The 20,871-nt window shown below is 37.6% G+C and overlaps 1 protein-coding gene across 7 annotated transcripts in view; it reads right to left on the bottom strand.

Moving 5' to 3' along the window:
* ENOX1 (ecto-NOX disulfide-thiol exchanger 1) overlaps window positions 1–20,871 on the bottom strand; it is a 363,120-nt gene that overhangs the window by 34,179 nt on the left and 308,070 nt on the right. For all 7 annotated transcript variants that reach the window (XM_082757951.1, XM_082757956.1, XM_082757957.1 and 4 more), the window contains one exon: window positions 8,941–9,125. In XM_082757951.1, coding sequence (XP_082614077.1) covers window positions 8,941–9,125 — 185 coding nt within the window. The remainder of the gene's footprint in view (window positions 1–8,940; window positions 9,126–20,871) is intronic.

Below are 20,871 nucleotides of genomic sequence, written 5' to 3'. Positions count from 1 at the left end.
TTGATTTTGATGGAGTCTTACAGAGGGGAGAAGTTTGGACAAAGCAATTACACATCATCAGGAAATCTCCCTCCTACCTTTGCTAAATGAGGTCACTGGCATGTTATATAGCCCTTGCCTTTTACTGGCAATGGGTGAGTGAGCAGATGGGCTTACAGTTTGCTCTGATTCAGATCAAATGAAGAGGGCTGATCCCAGATGAGTGTCAGATTCTCTCTGCTCTCATAACCTACAAGGCAACCACCTGGCACCTGGCATGATGGACAGTCAAGAGAAGACATGGTCATTCATTCTTAGCAACCTCCTCTTCTCCAGCCTTTCACCTGTACCTGTCCATTTCAGGTACCTCCTCACCAGGCAACAGCACTTGAACTTTATGACCACAACTATTCTTTCGTGGGACTGCAAACAAACATGTTACAGCACGCTCTTTCTTAGCAAATCAAATTATTATTAGAATTATTTTTAATTTTGATTTTTCCTATTCAAGAAGAAATATTTTCTTCACTTTAAAGGAGAATAAAAAGACCTGACACATTTAACTAGGAGAACAATTTACATGAGTCAATTTACCTTCTGTTATTCCCATTGGAACTTAGTTCCTTGCTGAGGAAGCAGGGCTCCTTGTAATGAAAGCATCAAATGCTTTTGGAACCTATGTAATCAGCAAGCCAATACTAGTATTTAATATTTAGAATATTTTAAAGAATTCACGTAAGATTGCTAGATCACAGAATCACACAGAATCACAGAATTTCTAGTTTGGAAGGGACCTCAAGATCATTGAGTCCAACACTAACACTAACTAGTCCTAACACTAACAGTCCCTACTAAACCATATCCCTAAGCTCTACATCTAAACGTCTTTTAAAGACTTCCAGGGATGGTGACTCCACCACTTCCCTGGGCAGCCTGTTCCAATGTCTAACAACCCTTTCGGTAAAGAAGTTCTTCCTAACATCTAACCTAAAACTCCCCTGGTGCAACTTAAGCCCATTCCCCCTCGTCCTGTCACCAGGCACGTAGGAGAACAGGCCAACCCCCACCTCGCTACAGCCTCCCTTGAGGTACCTAAAAAGAGCGATAAGGTCGCCCCTGAGCCTCCTCTTCTCCAGGCTGAACAAGCCCAGCTCCCTCAGCTGCTCCTCGTAGGACTTGTTCTCCAGGCCCCTCACCAGCTTCGTCGCCCTTCTCTGGACTCGCTCAAGCACCTCGATGTCCTTCTTGTAGCGAGGGGCCCAAAACTGAACACAGTACTCGAGGTGCGGCCTCACCAGAGCCGAGTACAGGGGGATGATCACCTCCCTAGCCCTGCTGGTCACACTGTTTCTTATGCAAGCCAGGATGCTGTTGGCCTTCTTGGCCACCTGAGCACACTGCTGGCTCATATTCAGCCGACTATCAACCATCACTCCTAGGTCCTTCTCTGCCTGGCAGCTCTCCAACCACTCATCTCCCAGCCTGTAGCTCTGCTTGGGGTTATTGCGCCCCAGGTGCAGGACCCGGCACTTGGCCTTGTTGAACTTCATGCAGTTGACCTCAGCCCATCGGTCCAGCCTATCCAGATCCTCCTGCAGAGCCTTCCTACCCTCAAGCAGATCGACACACGCACCTAGCTTGGTGTCATCTGCAAACTTACTGAGGGTGCACTCAATGCCCTCGTCCAGATCATTGATGAAGATATTAAAGAGGACCGATGGTACAACTGACATGACTTGTTTTTCACTAGACTATGCTAGTGTGCTAATGAAGATACTAGTTGATTTATTTCATATTTTAAATTGAATGTATGCACCAGATTATTTCTCTCTGAAGTGTTTATTCTTCCTGTCAATCTCACTTTAGTTTTACCATGATAGCAAGCAAAAATACGCTACCTTCCACCATTTCACCACTACAAGATCTATCAAGAATACATGTATGGTGTTTAAAGTATCTATAGGCCCTTATTTACACTTCTCCACTTCCCCTAGCAGTGTTGAAGTGGTGCTTTTTTTTTTTTTTTTTTTTTTTTTTTTTTTTTTAAGTATAATCAGAAAGAGTAAGTATTTTCTGGAAGTTGGGATGTGCACAGTACTGTACAGAGCCTTGAAAAGCAGAAGAGAACAAAAAGAATACTTATGGGAACATTTGTCTCTGTCCTGGAAGCAGACATATTTCTTACTGGCTTCTAACTATCAACCATAGGGTAAAAGAAGAAGAGTTGGACCTGGAAGCAAACATCTGGACATTGGGTCCAGTTTCTTGCTTTTATCTTGTATCACATTAAATTATTAGTAATGATCTAATGAACGGTATTGTCATTATTACCCTAGTGCTGCTTTTCTAGGAAAACAGAAAGATCTAATTAGAATTCATACTGGAAGAGTAATAAAAACATTTCCAACTTAATTATTCTGGTCTATTTATTCAGCAGGTAAAAAGCAAATACAAGGGGTAATGTTTTTATCTCTATTATTTACTCTTCTCTTTAATACTGCATTTGCAGAAGAATCAGTTTATAGTTGTGCATAAGTACATTGTCTGGGTTGTGTGCTGAATAGATGTTTGGTGTTCAAGAGGTAGTTAGATAAAAAAGACTGCAAAGCTCCTTTGCATTTAGGGTATATTAATAAATATAGCCATAACATGCTCCATCTATTCAACAATGATGCTATTTTCAGCTCTAAACTAATATAGAACCAACCTATATTTAAGGGTAAATGGTTGTTACAATGATCACAGCACTCACAAGGCACTGTATTCAGCAATTTTCAGCCAACAAAAAATATCTCTGTGACTTCTGACATTTCACGAAGTTTCCAGGTGAGAGAAAGGAATGACAGTGACAGTTAACAACCAAACATCTGTGAAGAATCTGAGAGATGAGGACCTAAATGTCACCTGAGGCATACTGAAGGAGGATAAGTGATGGAAAGACGGTGGAAAAGTGATGTGGAAAGAAGGTCTCATGATGCCCCATCTTACTTACTATTGAACTTTCTTGGACAGAAACGTGCTTTTCTACTCCTAGTGAATGAGAGTGGACCATGGGAAGAATAAATTCTTCCATTACTTGGATGAGAAAAATCTTCTTATGATATAGTATAGGCTAGGAAGGTCCTAAGTAACGTCACCTTTTGTAGGGAAAAAAGAAAAAAAAACAAACAAAAAACTAGTCTGCTGCTAGGTCAGTGAGGAGATCTGAAAGTGGCTGGTAATGGTAGAAATTTAATTAATTTCATAGCAGCACAGTGAAGCCAACAGTAGAACAATAGCTAATTTGGGCCTTTTTACTTGAAATTGTTACTACTTGAAATTGTTACTATATGTTTGATATATTGTCTTGCTTAAAAAGCTGACAGAGACATGACCCTTATGCCAACTCACTTAGATAAAAGGGACCCAATCCAGTTCACAGTGACTGTCCATACAGTGGAAGCTGTGTGTACCCCACAGTCCTTGTCACTGAAGGTATACTCTGGCCATACTCCAGGATGAGCAAGCAGTGAATAAAAGGAAGGAGCTGCAATGTGCTTCAGCAGCTCTCCTCCTGACCACAACCATGAGGCATATTACAGAGCAAACTCTTTTCCTCTGGATGAACACAGAAAGCCTGAAATGACTTCTAGTCATCTAGCATTTATCAGAGCCCTTTGAGATCAGACATATAATTTTCAGATGCATGTACTATTTATTTTACATGCTAACTGATTAGTAAACTGCAAAAGCTAGTTCTCAATGGGAAATGTCATGAGTAATGTGGCCTTCGCAGAAAGACCTCGTGTTGAATATTGAACAACAAGACCAGGGATGTATTGAATAGGTGATGATTAACTGTGCACTCCCTGTCTGCAGCACTGAACAGGGAAGGGTCCCTGAGGTATACAGAGCAAAATACGCAGTCAGTAGTTCTGGCAGTTCCTGCCTTCTGAGCACTCAGGTTTGCAATCTGCATTGCTGTTGGAGGAAAACTGATACTGTTTTGGGAAAAAAAAAAAAAAAGAGAGACAAAAGAGCGCTTTCATTGTGCTGCATCAGAGTGACACCCACATGGATCATTAACAGGGTCAAAATGTGTTCAGATTCCTGTGGAGACACCCAGAGCTACCAGAATCAATGACAATGGCACCAGCATATCAGCCTGTATGTCAGCCCTATGCCTACCACCCACGACTTTTCTTATTGTTTTTGCTTTTCACTCCAAGCACTGATTTTAAGTGAGGCACCTCCGCATATCCCCTGCTCATGCAATAACCCCGTGGCTAGGCTTTAATGCTTCACCACCAACGAAGAGGAGCGTATGCTGTCATGGTATGTTAGGAATATGGATCTAAGCCCAGATAATGAATCAGGCCCCTTGGGGGACCTGGGCAATGAGGTGCCTCTTAAATGTCCCAGATAAACCCAGCATGTGCAACAGAAGGACTGTAGGCACTTGGGTGCATTCCTGGAGAAAAAATAAGTGGAAGCACGGTTTAAATGGGGGTTTCTGGATCATGCCATTGCTTGCAGAAGCTTACATTCAGCCTATATTGGATCATGCTTAGGGAGTTGTGAGAGGAGAGAACATCAGCAAGGCATATTTACATGATGCAGCGAAGAACCCCACTGAATTACCAGCCTATTGGAAAATCAGCCAGTTTAGTACTGCCATGCAAGTGTGGTAACACACGCCGGCCAATTAAGCCTGACAGAATGGTGGAACTAACTAGTTCAAGTAGAGACCCAGTAGAGAGCTAGCCTGTTTCCAGGAACTGAACCATACTTTGCAGATTTAGGACTAACTTGAGGCTTAAAACTTTGCATTGGTAGCTGTGCTGTGGAGATGGTTCATAAACAACCCTGGCTGCCCAGGAAAGATGTGAAATTGGTTTGGATATGTGCTAATGACTGACATTGCCTATGTGGCACACTTTTTTCAAAGGCTTGCAATGTTATCAGTTTCAGGCAGATTTTATAAAGGATGTGGAAACCATATCACTGAATCCATAGTGACTCACTGTCAAATTCCGAATCAGTTTTTCAAAGCATGAAGGTGACAAGTGCATTTCCTCAAGAATTGTATTTGGTGGACAACAAACAAAAGAAAATATTTTTTTTTCTTTTCACTTTGTTCTTAGAAGGGCTGACAGATTTTGATGAGAATTTTTCAAAAGACTCTACTTGCTAATTCACAAGGAACACGTAAACCCAAATGGTTGAAATTTGGACAAGTTATTTACCCACTGAAATCTGAGTCTTCATAATGGCAAGCATTAAGCAACACTACTAGCTGCTATTTTTTGCATTACCTATAGTCATGTATCTGGTAAAACATTTCAGAAAAAGAGAAAAGATTTAAAAAAAAAATCTTACAGCTGTGTTGTGAAGTATTGTAAAAATAGTTATAACTAAAACATCCCTCCTTATGATCACAGACTTTATTACAGAATACCAAACACTGCTGAAAAACGGAGCCATTTGAAAAGTGATCTGCTTGGTATGTGTGTTCTCATATAGAAATAAATTGAAGGCAATACCACCTATGCGGCAGTGACAAGTTAATTCAATTTCCATCTCAAAATCAGGTAAAGTGTATCTCATTTGTTACCATGGATACAAGACATTATTTCCATTTGTTTGAGATCTCACAGTGGGTATGAAATTAAACTGTGACACGGTTTTATGGAGGAAGTTGACTCAAAACCCCATAAGTTCAACGTCATTAGTCCAAAGGATTTTCTTTTTCAGACACAATAAATAGGCAGGTTGCTACTACTGCCCATAAGGTACACCTTATAAACAAACATCTATGTGATTTTGCTGATGCTACTTTGGAGCAGTAGGATTGATGGAAGAGAAAATAAACATTCATTTCATCAGTCCTTCAAATGTGGGAAATAATCCTGAAAAATGTCCAGATGGTAGAAGTACATTAAAAATACATTGATGTTGTGTTATTTGCTATTGTTTGGCACCAAATATGTTTACAAAAAAAATCTTGATTCTGAAAATGCATCCACTTTTTCTCAGATAAATCTGCTTTTCAGACTGCAGCTCAAATCAATTGTTTTTTAATTCTAGAAACCAGAAGAAAAAAGAGTTTTATGAAAGAGTGGGTAAGAATGGAGAGGAAAGAGAGAGGTGAAATACATTTTTTTTTAATGCTGACATATATGTAGGCTCTGGGAATTCAGTGGCATTCAGTTTACCTTGTCTGAAATTAATTTTAATATATACAAAAGGATAAAAGAGAATACAGGTCTTCTTGTTAAATTATTACCACTCAAGTCCTGGGTATATGTTTAATATTTCATAGACAGACTGATTTCCATAGATGCAGAGCACCTGCTATACTGATGGATTTCAGCGAAGGTTGTCATCTCTCAACATTTACAAAACCAAGCTGAGATAAAACAAAGCCTACCTAAATCAAAGGTTTAGTTCTAAATATTGATGGATGAACTGCATGAAAAGCACAAAGGTCTTGAGATATCATGACTACGGCTAATCATTGAAATCCAAAGCCATCATCCAGCTGCTTAATTGACTGATAATTCCCCACCAGATATTCTGAACTCCACCTCTTGTGCCTCCGTGTTGCTGCCCTCCTCAGCATATTGTCAGACTGGATTATCTGTAGTGTCTTCTCCAGCTCCTTGGGCCATCTCTAATTATATCCCACTGGGAGTTGGTAGGTTTGATCCCCCAGATAGCAAAATAGAAAAATTCAGAACCTCACAGCAAAATTGTCACAAACATAAAAACTCTCAGAGGAACGGGGACTACAGTGGCCATTGCTCAGCTGAACAAAGAGATAAGTAAGTCACTCTGTGTTATTGGCTTGCATTATTAACATTTGCTTGAAGATACAATAGCAATCTATTTATATTCTCCAGACTTGATTATCCTTCATCCAGACCCCAGGTAGGAAATTATAATAATGCAAAATGAGCATTAGGGCTCTAGTATTTTGATTTAGTAGTATTTTGCGTCTACTTTTCTCTAATTTTAATGGAGAATTAGCACCAGGCTGAAATTTAGCACAATATTTATATATGCAGTTAAATTTAATGAAGCCAGTGATATTTAAGTATTCATTTATATAAGGATAACATCATGAACAGACCTCAAGCATATTTAAAGTACACTGAAACCTTGAGTATTTCTGATTAGACTCATTCCCAAATGATCAATGACTTTTTTTTTTTCTATTTTTCAATATATATATATATTTTTCAGAATTACTCCACTAGATATTAATTCTCCCTGATTTTGTACAACCATAAGGGCTTAGATAGGGCTTATGTTCATACAAACACATGTGTAGTACTTAAACTTGTCTTGTACCCTGTTATTTGGTGTTAAGAAGGATTTGTAGACTGGTTGGATTTGATAGGTACTGTGATAGCAATGCAATTCCTAATCCAGCCAGGCAGGCAGCTCATACGTAAATTAATATCTTCTGGCTGAGGAGTTTTGTCATAAAAAGCAGCTTAGTACAATCTGGAAGTGGGTACGACTTGTCCTCTTCTGGAATCTAATTACCAGGAATGATTGAGGAGGACATGTGTTGCTTCAGGGCACTCATGAACAAGGCAAAATTAACCTCTTCAGTAACATAGCTCTGCAGCTTTGTTCTAAATCATAGAGTCATAGAATGCTTTGGGTTGGAAGGTACCTTAAAGATCACCTAGTTCCAACCCCACTGTCATGGGCAGGGATGCAACTCAGTAGATCATGTTGCCCCAAACCCCATCCAACCTGGCCTTGAACACCTCCAGGGATGGGACAACCACAGCTTCTCTGGGCAACCTCTTCCAGTGACTCATCACCCTCTGAGTAAATAATTTCTTCCTCATTTCTAATCTAAATCTCCCCTCTTTTAGTTAACAGCCATTCTCCTTTTTCCTATCACTACAGGACCTCATAAAAAGTCTCTCTCCGTATTTCTTACAAGGCCCCTTTAAGTATTGAAATGCCAGAGTCAGGTCTCCTCGGAGTTTTCTCTTGTCCAGACTGAACAACTCTGATTCCTCAGCTTTTCTTTGCAGGAGAGGTGTTCATCATAGATGGAAGACCAGAACAGTGTCATGGTGAGCCACTGCTCTTGCCTTTTGTTATTATTATTTATTTATTTTTTTGCCCTTGCTGAATGTAGGTGCTTGGGCAGGAAAGAACTATTACACATTCAAGTTGAAAGAGAAATGCTTATGTGTAAATGGACATGTGAGGTGAAGCAGTGGGAACAGTCTGGATGTGCTTGCCAAGTCTTTCCCTGCACCATGTCAAGAGCTCACTGACAGATAAGGGATAAACTGATAAACTGAGCCCCCCCAGCAGGGACACTGCAGTTTATGGCTGACTGGCATTAGAAGAAAACTTTGTTGCTGCACTGAACCACTTAAATATTGCCTGAATGGAAACATTACATGCATGGTTCAGCATACATAAAAAAGATATTGGGAGATAACACCAATGTTACTATCCATTTGTAAGATAGCAGAAGGACTGTCTGGACAAGCTGGAGATGTCTGAAATCCTCAAACAAGAGGCGGAAGAGGAAAAGAAAGCTGAGAAGTGAAGATGCATCTAAAGATGCAGATGAATGCAAATGAAGGTGCCACAGAGCACTGGAAAAACTTTTTTTTGAACTTCTATGCAGAATTAAGGCTAATTGGATTAAATGAGAAGAGAAATAGGGGATGTAGAAAAGCAATTTGCTCATAACTACAACAAGCATGAGGATTTTCCTTGAGTGATCAATGCATTTAGTGATTACTAAAATGACTGTCCCTACAAATGTCCCATTTCTCCTTCTCTTTCCCCCCTCAGTCCCCCCCAGCTAAAATCTACATCATTTTGACTTTGAAAAGAAATCAGACTAATAATTCATGGCTAATAGCCTTGAATATAGCACAGCTCCTTGGCACCACTTTCCTAAAAAAGAAAACCCATGTTTTTCTTCTATAGCAATACCTGCTGCATGCCTTGCATTGTCTGCTGTAGAAACTGCAATTGCTGGTCTTTTGTAAGGCTTTCTTCTGTTCGAAAAAGCTGCCCTTTTTCTTGTTTCAGAAGCTCCACTTCATTCCTGTAAGCATCCAGTTGCCATCGAAGACTATCATTCTCTTCTTTAAGTGCATATGCTTGGGCAGCTAGTGCTAAGAGAAAATGAAAATGCAAAGAAATCAGTAAAACGGATTGTTTCCTTACAAATAATGCAGAAGACATTGTCAGGGGAGACGACAATAGAACTGAAAGCCAGTGAGACATTTCAGAGTTGAGACAAGACCTAGTAGAGCCGAAAACGATTAGGTTCTGGCAAAGACTGTCACTGGGAAGTTATTTCATGGGATGGAAGGAGCTATAAAGTGACCCTGGATAATTCAAATCCTACATGCAATCTGGCTGCTAAATTTAGACTTATAGTTTAGGAAGAAACTGGCACGTAATCCAGGAGCAAATCGCCCCCCAGTTTTGCAATATTTTCCCAGTGATGTTATAGAATCTGATACAATCATTTAATATTTATACTAGGATAGTGCAGATCCAATCAGATCTCTGCTAAGGAATTTAGACTATGTAAAGTTGTCTGGATTTAATCCCATGAGAGAAGAAACACAGATATTCCTCTCCGATCTCCCCATGAACTACTTCATAGCAATGGTTATAAGGATCCATTTAGACAGAAAAATAATGTAATAGAGTAAAATTATATAAAATGCAAATGATCAGAAAAAGTGTTGGCACTACAAGAACATTACTACATTAAAGGCATTGAAAGACACTTATGTCATTTCCTTAGGAAGCTCCATTTGGCCCCTTTTCAATTTAGAATGGCATTTTTATTATCATAACTGATAGCAGGTGTTTGTGAAGAAATCGATTAGTATGCAGGGATGGAAATTACATTTGCCAAATGACTTGCACTGTCTGCAATATAAGCTAAAATTTGTGTAGCAAAAGGCAGAGGGCTATAAAGCATGTAGTAGGAACATTATTTAAATAAATTATCTGAACATAAATACATATAGGGAAGTGTGGCATTCACTGCTTTAGGAGCATGGTTATCATCCTATAGAAGAACCCACCCTGGTAGTATTTATACTTGGCAGTATCAGTGGTCATTTGGCATAGCAAAGTGCCATACTATACTATTTTCTTTCCTGGAACCAGATAACACAACAACATTACAGAGCAGCTGTAATTAAAAAACAACAATCTACCATAGCCAATTCTATCAACATTTGGTAACTGAAGCACATAACTGATTTACATTCCTGATTAAATGATTTCAGGCTTGATATTACAGAATTCTTTCTTGCCCACCTACAATAGCAGTATGGTTAAACTCCAAATTATCAGAAATTGTGTATTAACTCCACCTAATGTTAGGCTTCTCTTGACTAGACCTTTCACAGATAAAGAGTCCCCTGTTCCCTATGATAACACAATTCAGCATTTTTGTGAAATTATAACAGCTTTAGATGTCACAGTATTTCATTACCAATAAAAATGTTTCATCTTTGATGGGACAAATTTATTTTTATCTGAGATATTTTTATCAATTTTAAAATAATACAAGAGCATTATCCAAAATATAGTTATCTGGTATTAAAATATAGATGTGGATTAGTTATTGTGCTTAATTTGGATATTCTACAGGATCTCTCTGGAAGATTTAATAAGAGTTACAGTATTGTTACATCAAATTAAATTGTTCTGAAAAGCATGTAATCATCTTCCCATGACAAAATTTACCCTCAAAAAATTGCAATGATGAGTCCAATGAGCAAACAAATAAGAGGATGATTTAATTTTATTTTTTTTTTAATTTTGTAAAAGCCAACAAATTACGCTAAAGTAAATAAATAAATAAATAAATAAATAAATAGGCTGAGCAAATAAAAACCTTAAGACTAACAAAAACTCAAATCAAAATTTTGCTCTTCAATTTCTGAAATGGATTTGAACCAAAATTTTTAACATGAAAATTTGGGTCCTCTTTGCACTATGTAGAGGTAAATAATTAGATAAAATGGCACATTTGTTTGTATTCTCTTCCTCTTACCAATTAGACTCTTCCCAGTCAAAAAAATTACATTTTTTACACAATACTCAATTCCAGCCAGAAATTGCCTATCCTTGTCTTCTCTGAGCACAAGGTGTCATAGGTGTACTCAATTTTTTACAGTGGTTTGGGAGCAGTAATTCATCTGCTGTCCATCGTTTAATCCAGCTCTTGAAAAATTTCTGAAAGTTGTCGCATAAGTAGAGGGAGTGAGGTGTACGTACTTGTTAATTACCATCACTGCTGAAATGAGGTTTAGGACCCAGATTCAGCCAAGGTTCAGGCTGCCCTACCTGTAAAGCCACTGTGCACTTTCTTGGCCACTTCATGGCCCAATTGGAAAACTCGTTCTCCTTCTTTCTGCCTACAAAAATTCAGGCTATTGAGTGGAACTAGGGACAGCACAAGAAATCTGCTACACAGGCAGCAAATTAAGGGAAATAGAAAGGGATCCTACATATTGTGTAAATAATCAACCTATAGGTGGTGAACCTGTTAGGGATTAAAAACAAAACAAACAAACAAACAAAAAAACATCCAAATGCAGCAAATCACATTCTAAGGCAACAATCCATTTTTCCTTTAGAAATAAAATACATCTTTTTTACTGCTTAAAAAAAATAATCAGAGTTGAATCTATGAATGTCATTATTTTATTATTTTAAATTATTTTTAGCATACCATATTAAGATCCATGTGATAATAATTACATTGCAGTACTACCATGAAGTCCCATCTGAGGATGGGTGCACCATCAATCTAGATTCCAGATACTCAAAGACAAAGGCTGTGTTTGGAAGAGGTTACAAACTATGTTAAGGGAAAAGGAAAATATCTCAAACAACCTGTATTGTGTGAATAAGAGTACAACAGAGATAAGTTTGTGATATTAGGCAGGATTCCCAAAGGTGTGCAAGATCTTATCAACATCATTATACACTCTGGTGATCTTCCTAGCCATTCACAGGAAGCAATTAAAGACAGAGTCCAAGGTAGAAATATGTCCTTAAATAGGGAGGATGCACCACATACAGAAATACAATAGAATACTAAACTGTCACAAGCTTTCAGATGAATTAATTAAAGATGAGTCCACAAATGATATGGTGTTCATATACATAGTTCTTTTGTTATTTAATTTTAAACTACAAATACTCTGTTCCTAACGTGTGGACAAAGCGGTTAGTAAAGAAGTCATTAAATGGAGAATAAGTCAAAGAAAGGCATCTGGTGGGCCCCAGGGGCTCCATTTCATTTACTGGGTAAATGTGAAACAAAATCAAAAAGACTCTTTGTGTTGACCTAACATGACTGTAATTTTAAGTTATTTATATTTTAGTGAATTAAAATCATTCTGGGTTCAATGTTGCTTTTGATACTTAATAAAACAGTTTGTTTAAGTTTTGTGCATATAGAAAAGCACTTCATTTAATACTAAATTAAAATTGATGGAGTTTTTGCAGAGAGGGTAATCTGCATTTTTAACAGTAAATATTTTTTAAATTTGTTCAGATTTTTTTTATGACTTCATTGATAAAACTGTTGATTTTTTTTTTTTTTTTTCCTGAAAAAGTTTACTCAGCTTATCTCTTTACAAATTCTGATTGCATTTTAAGTTTGATAGTTTAGATACACATCTACAGAATCCCTCTCTGAGACATGCTAAAAATCTTCTTAGGATAAAAAGACAATGAAAGCTGAAAGCCTTTACAGAAGAACTATATACAAGGAATCTAGATCAAAATAAAACTCAAACAAGAATCCCAAATAGCTGCTGTGCTGCAAGCAGAAGAGGATATTTGTACCTGAACAAACACAGCTGGCAACCAGCCCAATATATGCTTTATAACATTTTCACTGAGGGATGCCAAATGATACCTGCCAGTCTCAGAGAAGCAGCTAGAGAAAGATCAGATATATGTATGCAGGGGAAGCCTTCTCATTAATATTTCGAAGACATGCAAGAGGTTAGTGTGATCTGCTTGTGTAGAGGCAAGGGTGCTATGCAGAGTTCAGCAACTGCCTCAGTGGCCAACACTGGCTCCATGTAGTGGATCTGGATTAGACCCAAAGCAAAAAGGCAATCTGTTTAAAACAAGAAGTGACTGGCTGATCAGAAATTGACTGAAGGATCCACTGAGTCTAAGGATGTACTCTTGATGTCTCAGAAAAAAAAAAACAAAAAAAAAAAAAAACAAAAAAAAAAACTTTTCTAGGGCATATATTTCGGATACTGTTAGGTGAGTGCTTTCTTTATGAACATTTACTTTTAGCGGTACTCTGTGATTGCGTTTAACTTAATGCATAATAGTTACCGACTGGAGCCAATATAGCCAAGTCTACACAGGTGATAGAATGTAATTGTAATATTTTATAACATATCACGTCACAGTGGCCAGGAAATACCCTGAATTTATATTTATATATTTTTTTTGGAATTAAAAAACTCTAAAAGTTTTATTAAAGCACACCTGGGCATTAATAACATTAATAACATCACATTTAATATAAATGACAGAGTACTAATTCATGTATGGGTGACACTCCTGGGTGAAATACATAGGCAGAAGCTTATTTTAAGAATCTGCCTCAATCTGGAAATAACATATGAAAAACAAATGAGCAAACAATGGCAATAATAGAAAACCCTCTTGTAAATTCAAGAGCATAGACTTCCCTCGCATCCTGCTAGTGAAAGTTTTTCTACATATTGTTGTTTTCTTTTTCCCTATAGATTTTTCTGTACTTCTAAAGAAATGGATCATAAAACTGACAACTTCTTTGCTTATTTGTTTATCTTCATACTTTCGGTCTGACCTCCTTAGTAGAATTTCTCAGGGTTTTGGAACTTTAGCCAATGTATTGATATAGTGACACGGATAAAAACAAATGAAGAACATATTACCAAGCCTTCCTTACACCTGAGTTCTACCAATGCCATTATCCTAATTTTCTGACTTGAAAATAAGGTTTAAAATTATATAATGCTCTTTTTTTTTTTTTTTTTTTTTTTTTTGATAACATCAACAAGAAAAGCATCAAAAACTGTCAAAAATGATGGCTGTTATTACTGTAATTTTTTGTCTGCATCAATTGCATTGCAAAGGATTTACAATGTCTAAAAAATAAATAAATAAAAATCACCACCAAAAAAAAAAAAGCTTGCAATAAACAGCTACTACTTCAAAGTGTTTCCAGTTTGAGGTACTGAAAAAAAAAATGCAAGAAAAGAGAAATAAGGACATAAAGTTCACAACTATAAATATAAACAATAAAAGTTATCCTTGGCCTCCATCTAACTTGCTTGTTTTTCAAATAAGTGAACTGTGAAGCAATACAGCCAGGGGAATGTCAGCAAGGAATGTTTGTGGAAGATCTGGGAGGGCATAAGATATGTCTTTATGCTGTAGAAAACAGGATAAATTATACAATAATGACAGTTGTCATTAGTAAGAAAGATAGTCTTAGCTGATGTAGAGCTTTGAAGGTCTTAGCTGATATTCCATGATTCTGTGATAAAACAGCATTTCAAGATTTGAAGATTATAGTCAATTCTTATATCAAACTTACTTTACAGATACCTAAAATATATATATAAAAAAATCTTATTATTTCCAGTAGTATACTAGAGGAAACCTTGAAATAGAATGAACGTCAATGTAGATCATCATACCCTCTCAAAGGAAGACACCACTGAATCTAGACATCTTCTAAGAGATCTGGAGAAGAGGAGGCTTTGGGAAGATCTCATTGTGACCTTTCAGTAAAGGGAGCTTATTAAAAAGATGGAGAGAGACCTTTTCAATAGGCAGACATTGATAGGACAAGGGTGAATAAACTAAAAGTGGGGAAATTTAGATTAAATGTTAGGAGAAAATTCTACACTCAGTGAGTGGTGAGGCACTGGCACAGGCTGCCTAGAGAGGCTGTGGATGCCCCATCCCTGGAGGTGTTCAGCACCAGGTTGGATAAAGCCTCGGGCAACCTGGTTGCCCAAGGATGTTGGTGGGCGACATCCTTGTCCATGGTAGTGGGATTGGAACTAGATCTTTAAGGTCCTTTCCAACCCAAACAATTATGTGATTCTATGATTCTATGATCTATGCACCAGTTCCATTTCACTAATGGGATGTGTCTGTATCCCCTGCTGATGTTAACCATAATTTCATCCTTTTTTTTTTTTATTAAATAATAAATTATTACATGTGAAGCAGATGTTATGCTCAAACAAAAACAAGAACAAAAAAAAACAACAAATAAACAACAAAAAACAACCCTTAAAAAATTTAAATAATCATCTTAGCAAGACAACTTTTAGTGCCTCTTTATCTGTCTTCAGGATTTCAGGCTCTTTCAGAAAGCACCAACTACTCTTGTGTAGCCCAGACATTAAGAAACTGAAATGCTAATGAGTCCTGTCCGTTCAAGCAGTATTTGAGGCCAAATCTTTCTACCTAGGAAACAAATTTGTAGTTGGACTTGGTGATCTTAGAGGTCTTTTCCAACTTAAACAATTTTATGACATATTGCATGTTAACTTGAGAAAGTGCTCAAGAAAAGGCCAAAGAAAAATTACTCCTGGAATTCAAACACAAGGTCACATGATTTGGGTATGAATTTTGGCAGGATAAAGGTGGGGGTCAGAATCCAGAAAAAGTTAGATGAAAGAAGAAAATTTGGACTGGAGCTCAATATGTGAAGAGAAAAGGAAGCATGGTAGGGCTCATAGTGGTGGCACAAGAAAGAAGGTGGGGTTTTTGACAGTGACTGAGTGTATGAAGAAATAGCTCAAAAGTGAGTAATGGGCATGGGTGTGTGCCAGGAAAGGGTGAAGCTGTCCCACAACTTGAGATGGGTGGAAACATTGGGTTTGCAAGAGATTTGTGAGGTGGTGGAAAGGAAGGCGTGGCCCCACTGCAGATGGAAAACGATAGTTTCTGAGGTGAGGGGAGCACAATGAGCAATGAAGAAGCTTTAATCTACATCTGCTCTGCAAACTCCTTCTCTATAATCTCCAATAATTCTCAGCTCCTGGAAGAAAGGAATTTGAAACCCTTATTGCCTATAACTGCCCAGATATAGATGCCCCTGTCTCATAGCTGACTTTCTTAAAACCTACCACAAACAGAGCACGGAGAACAAGTATTAGTTACACTTTGTGTGTAACTCAAAGGCATTTGGGAAAGCAACACTTTGGTGGTATTTCCAAGAAGCTTTCTGGAAGAATAAGACTAAGCTACACCCCAGTTGCTTTGAGGCATCTTCTCAGCCCAGCTTTTTAACAATAACAAGCTCCAGATTTCTACAGTATTTCAGGTAGCTTTGACCTATTGCTTTGAGTTCCTAGAGGACATTTTTGTTTATGGATGGTTACCAAGTACCTGATAAACAGCATAAATAACATTCAAATACCAATGATGGGTGCATAGAAATGTGTTTAATATTACCTGATAAAAGCAACATTACTACTATACCACATTCTTTAATAAATGCCTCTTTCTTTGTTCTCCCATGTTTCTACACCAATAGACCATGTCACTTGGCTTTTATTTATTTTTTATTTTTTATTAAAAAAACAAAACAAAACAAAACACAAATTTGGTTAAAACTTGAAAGCAGCTAGTAAATTAGCTTGAATAAACTCTGAAAACAGAATTAGAATTGTATAAAAATAAATAATTTGGGACAATTATAAGCTAACCTTGCCATGAACAGTTTTTTTCTTTCCCCTTCAGACATAATGTAACCAAACAATGAAGCAATTTCCACATTTTTTCTAATGTTAGGCACACTTCATTTGAATGTCTCAGTACCTGCAAATTTAAACTCCAAGGGCACTAATTATCCTATGTGTGGAGGGGTTATTGTCATTAATGTTAGTGGGAGTTAAGGCCTGCACACTGGGAGGGAGATTTCCTTTTTTACAAAACCTGTTTTATTCAGGTGCAGTTGCTTCAAAGTCCTTTCCTCACCATGCTGCTTATGTTCAATGCAGAGAAACTCATTATACCAGTTACATTCATGATGATGCCAGATGTTCAAATTGAATACTCATGAGAATTATTTTCAGACTCCCTATTCACATAAAACTTGCTGGTGAACAATTAGTAGATGGTAGGATGCTGCCAAAAAAAAAAAAAAAAAAAAAAAGGAAAAAGAGAGAGAGAGAAGGAGAAAGAAAGAAAAATTCCACCACCATTTAACGGCAATTTTATCCATCCCATCCAAGACACACAGATGTAAGATTTGAGAAACCGAAGCATTTCTCTGAAGAGAGATTTTCTCAGTTTACAAAACTTCATCGTGCTTAGCAGACTTCAGCAATAACACTGTTCTCTTCCAGGTTTACAATACGTGTGGCTCACCAAGTAATTTATGAAGGCTTATTATTTCTTGTGTAATGAAGCATATCACTTTGCAAATAGCAAAGAAGGTGTGGGGAGGAGGGCAGATTACAGTCCAGCTGGGCCTAATAACACAACTAGCAAAGCAGCACACAAAAAGTAGCATGCAAATGCTGGTTCTGCAGTGGACTAAGAATGCCCCAGAGAGAGGTGCTGCCAGCTCCTGTGATGTTATGATGAGTCTCATGATATCTGACATTTTATTGAAAGCCCTAGAGAGATCATTAACTGGAAATCTCATCTTTAAGCTTCTGGATTAGTGGCTTCCAGACTTTCTAGACCGTGGATTACTACTGGCTCTCTGTATTTCACCATGCAAATGTTTCATTTGAACTTTTAGTTAAAAACACAAGGGAAATCGATCTCACCATTTTATCCAGTCCTAGGAATAAGATGCAGATTACTTATTGCAGTATTACAGATGATCAGTGGCTCAGTATATCAGCTCAGGATCACTGGGCTAGACCTCATGGCTTCAGAATAAACACTTGAAGCGTGAACCAACTGTCTCTAAAGGGCTCCAACACAGAGGGCTAATATCCTACCTAAGCCAATCTTTCTTCCCCACTCTTCATACCTTCCTCTTTTTTTTTTTTTTTTCCTTTACTGGTTCTGTACAGTTCATTTCCTCCTCCAGCTCCAAACATCTATCTCTTTGTCCACTTGCAATTCCCACTTGTCTGTCATTTCCAGGTGTTTGTCTCTGCTCTCACTTGTTTTGCAGTACATGCTCCAGCTCCCTCTTACCCAGTTCAGTCCCAAGTAAATTGCAGCATTAAGTGCTTTGTTCTTTTCCTACAAAGATGTCACATCACATTACTGAAATGCATATTTAGAATTTGGAAGAGACCCCTTTGTTACAAAAAATATCAAAGCCTGTCACATTTTAGGTCTGTTTTACTTGACAGCATCTCTTTGGAGAACTGGCATCTACGTAACTTACAAATGATACTTTGACAGTCACTACTTAGCCTGTCCTGTTGAGACCAGTTTCTCCAGGTCACCTCTTCAAACCAAAGGGATCTTGTTTCCTCTCCTTTTTTTGGTCACATTTCTTCTATTACTGCCCATAATATGTATGAAGCTCAATGGACTTGGCATGTGCGTAGGAGGAGACAGGAGAGGGAAGAGTTTGCCTCTGCACAGACTACTGCTGTGGCTGGCTGTTGCACTTTTCTGCTCGGCTCTCCTCTTGAACTAGAGGTATAGCAAGCCAACCATCATAAGAAAATTTAGAGGTGTAATTTTGATCAAAAAGAGTAGCATTTCTCAGAAATTTTCAAAAATCAGTAATTCTTCTCTTTCTTAGACTATTTGGTCTATGATGAGATGAATTTTTCAGATACTTATTCTTTATGTGTTTACCAATAACTGCTTGAAAAACTGCTGCCCCAGTTAAACATAATTAATCAAGCACTGAATCTCTTTTAGAGGTTCTGCTTTTTTTTTTTCTTTTTTTTTTTTTTTAATAATAATTGAGAAATTAAACCATTAAGACAATTCTACAGAGACTGTGCTTTAAAGATGCCAGCAAAGAAGCGACTTTTTCCTCTAATCAATGATTCTCAAGAAATGACTGTTTTCCTGTAACACTAAAAATGAACAGAGAAGATTTTACTCTCAAGAGAGAAGGGGGTATGTCACTCAAATAAGAGAAGTGCTGGTTACTGGGAAGGTGCCAAGTGGCATTGATGACCTTCTCCTACGTCAGTAATAATAATATAAAAAAATGCTGTTTGTGTTAATGGTGCTTTTCAATTGGAGGTGCAGACTTGTGAACGCTGCACCACAGAAGGTATGCTGATGGATGCTCATTGCTTCCTAGATGTTACATTAATCTTATATGTATTGTATAAATAGATTCTATGTATGTGTGTACATGTGATACACAAATTACCTAGGATATTCAAGCATTATTATATATAGGTAAATCTCTGTATAGGTGGACTACTGATGGTTATGTCTTAGGAGTGAAAGTAATTGTCATTGTTTCATTCTGATGTAAACAATAAACAATGGCCTTTACAACATGCATGGCTGCACTGCTACTCCTGACATTTAAACTAGGAATTGCACTGAGGCCCAGCACCACTACAGCTTCAAAAAGAAATCTGTAGGATGCATAAATATGAAGAGACTGTCATTGCTGGAAACAAACCTGTTTGGAAACAAACCTGACAGTGTGCATGTGAATCCCTCAATTTGTCACGTTCATTAGGGGAAGAAAGGGCTGATCTTACTGCTCTAGGTGCCTGCGTTGTTTTGAATTGTTCTGATTTATAGTAGACAAATTCTGATTGTAAATGCAAAGTCCTTTCTATAAATACGAGGATAAACAACCTTTGTACAAAATTCTATTGCACCTTAAATTGCAGGACAGCATTTATCCAGCTACCTCTCTGACCTTGTAATGGATTGGAGTGCTGAGCTAATTTTTCTTTAAAATTGTGCATAGTACTGAAATACTTTCTCAGTTGCTTTTGTCTTAGGTAAAAATGTATCTTAAATATAGGAATACTGTTTTTCACCTTTTTGGAAGGCATCAGCAAATGATCACAAGAAGCTTTGAATTTCTTGATTGTCACATTCAAAGGTAAGTTTTCTTAAGCCATTTAATCCCTTATGGTAATAGAAAAGTACACAGAAGAGTTGAATCTGCAAGCCGAAACCTCTTTTCTCTCCTACTTCCTACCTTTAGCATTCACATTATCTGCAAACTAAGGTCACTGTGCTTCTCTGCAATTTAACATGTTTAGTAGGTAATTTCTCAGGTACTGAGAAAAAATAAGTTGTGAACTTGCAGATGGCAGGTTTCTAGAGAAATTGGTTGTACTTCCAGTCCTTCCAGAAACAGACAATTTATTGAAACTTGCAAAAAGTATGTAACTTTGAAGAAAGAACAGTAAAATACTCCTTGTGCCAGACTTTCTGGATAAGCCATTACTTAGGACTTTGCATCTGTGGGTGTTGAGCAGAAGGTGAGTGCAAACTCTCTGAGCAACAGGCAATGGCTTCTGAGATTAAGGTCTAATAGCACAGGCATCTCAAAACCTATCAACAAAACATGATGAGACAGATGAATATCTGATAATAGAGCAATATGGGGAGAGGTATTACTTTCTCTCGTGTTCTTCCTCGACTGTTAAAAGTACACACTTGTCTCAGACATATTTAAGAGGGAAGACTGTCTATAGCTGACACATGAAAAAGAAGCAATGTAGAAAACAGTGTTCTGGACTAGTATCCACATAAGTCTTTCCAGATAGATCCCTAGCTGACGTGTGAGGTGGACACTTGGTAATTGTAGAAACAGTTGAACAATAACTGGGTACAGAAGTGCTGTAACCGCATGCTTGGCACTTTTCCTGTGCCTGAGTTACAACTTACTATGAATTGAATACATGGAGGGTTGAATAAATAAGCAAAAAGACA

This window comes from Aythya marila (genome assembly GCF_965140915.1).
Source record: "Aythya marila genome assembly, chromosome: 1".
In the NCBI taxonomy this organism is placed as follows: Eukaryota; Metazoa; Chordata; class Aves; order Anseriformes; family Anatidae; genus Aythya; species Aythya marila.
The sequence above is the reverse complement of the archived record's forward strand: the minus strand, read 5'-3'. Positions and strand labels throughout refer to the sequence as shown.